Raw genomic sequence first — 1,558 nt, 5'->3', positions numbered from 1 at the left:
TTAGCAAAAAAACTAGTGGAATTTTATTGAATAGCATAATATGTGGGCAACAGTTTAAAAAAGTAGAAACTGAAAAATTTGTTTTAAAAACAGACCTAGCCAATAGTTGCTGCATAAGCTTTGATGGCTCAGTTTTAGTAATAAAATCCATAGTACAGAATGACTCAGAAATCAGTTTAATTTGTTATAAATTTGAAACAGTAACTGTTTTGTATTTAAGCCCCAAACCATCTAATAGTATTGGAACTTATTTGTGTAGAAATTTATCAGTTGAACTTAAGGTTATTTCCGAGGTTATTTCACTCAACTCCATTTCACACAAGGCAATAAAGTTTCCTTTAAATAATTTAGGTGAATTTGCAGTAACTTCAATTTTACATTGATAAAACTGCATTTTATATTGTGAATTATAAATATTAATTATTGTTTTTATGTTTTAGTCATTATGCGAAACGCAAAAGAAAATGTTTTTTTCTATATTTGTAAGATACAGTTTGATAAAAAAAATGCACCCATGGTTGCTATTGTGCCTAACATATGGGTACAAAATTGCAGCAACTTGTACTTTTGTTTTTGGCCGCCACAAAAATGTCAAGTGACAAAAATGATAAAGTCTGCTGTTTTACCAGTTGAAGAAACATGGTTACAATATCCTTGTGAGATATTAAAAACATTTGGTTTGTTAATATAAATTATATTTTATTAATCAGTACCTAATTAGGTTAGGTTAGATTATAATTATAATATATTTTAATTATAGGAACATATGAAGAAGCTAGAAGTAAACTACCAAAATATGACAATAATGATGATGCTGAAAGCTCGAATATTGAAAACCGGGGTCGTGGCAAGCGTAAAAAGAAACCAAATACTTGGAAAATGAATTCAGATTCAGACTCAGATAGTTATTCACCATCAATGATAGCTATGCCAGAACCTCCTACTTGGATAAGATCCCTTGGTATGGATTTTTTTTTTGTGCTAGGTTACTATTCTAAGTTATTACTTGTTTCATTTAACATAAAATATATGTTTTTATTAGATGATTCTTATAATAGAACAAACAAATTAAAACAGTCTATCACAACTCCAGTTTCACAAAATCAAATAAGAGAATCTACAAAATATTCAACTAGTCTTACGACTCCAGTGTTCAAAAAAGTCACATCAATTTTTACCACTCCAGTTTCACAGGAATATAATAACGATAATTCAATTTCAGAAAATAATTTGACACAAATGAATTTACTTGTTCAAGGTAATTAAAATTAAATAATTTATGTTACACAGTTATTGCTTACTGACTTGTCAATTATTAATATTAAATGTATTGTAGATCAGCTACCAACAGAAACAAATTCTGACAATTGTTTATCTCCACCAATGTTTGAAAATGACAATGAATCTCATAATAAAGGTAAATATTTTCTTCTGCATAAGCATTAAGCCTAAATGTCATACTTATTATAGGTATGTGTTATATATTTATATTTTATTTTGTAGAAAATGAACAGTATCAGCCTTCATCATCCGAAGCCGTGGATTTGTCTCATGCTAC

At 28.4% G+C, this 1,558-nt stretch overlaps 1 protein-coding gene across 1 annotated transcript in view; it reads left to right on the top strand.

Annotated features, from left to right (window-relative positions):
- Positions 1 to 6: 6 nt before the first annotated feature.
- LOC100574553 overlaps positions 7 to 1,558 on the top strand; it is a 1,814-nt gene continuing 262 nt past the window's right edge. Inside the window, exons 1-5 of the mRNA XM_029492850.1 lie at positions 7 to 677; positions 761 to 961; positions 1,043 to 1,258; positions 1,337 to 1,417; positions 1,504 to 1,553. Of these exons, the coding sequence (XP_029348710.1) occupies positions 446 to 677; positions 761 to 961; positions 1,043 to 1,258; positions 1,337 to 1,417; positions 1,504 to 1,553 (780 nt within the window). The 5' untranslated portion in view covers positions 7 to 445. The remainder of the gene's footprint in view (positions 678 to 760; positions 962 to 1,042; positions 1,259 to 1,336; positions 1,418 to 1,503; positions 1,554 to 1,558) is intronic.

Source organism: Acyrthosiphon pisum, chromosome X (genome assembly GCF_005508785.2).
Source record: "Acyrthosiphon pisum isolate AL4f chromosome X, pea_aphid_22Mar2018_4r6ur, whole genome shotgun sequence".
NCBI lineage: Eukaryota > Metazoa > Arthropoda > Insecta > Hemiptera > Aphididae > Acyrthosiphon > Acyrthosiphon pisum.
The sequence above is the reverse complement of the archived record's forward strand: the minus strand, read 5'-3'. Positions and strand labels throughout refer to the sequence as shown.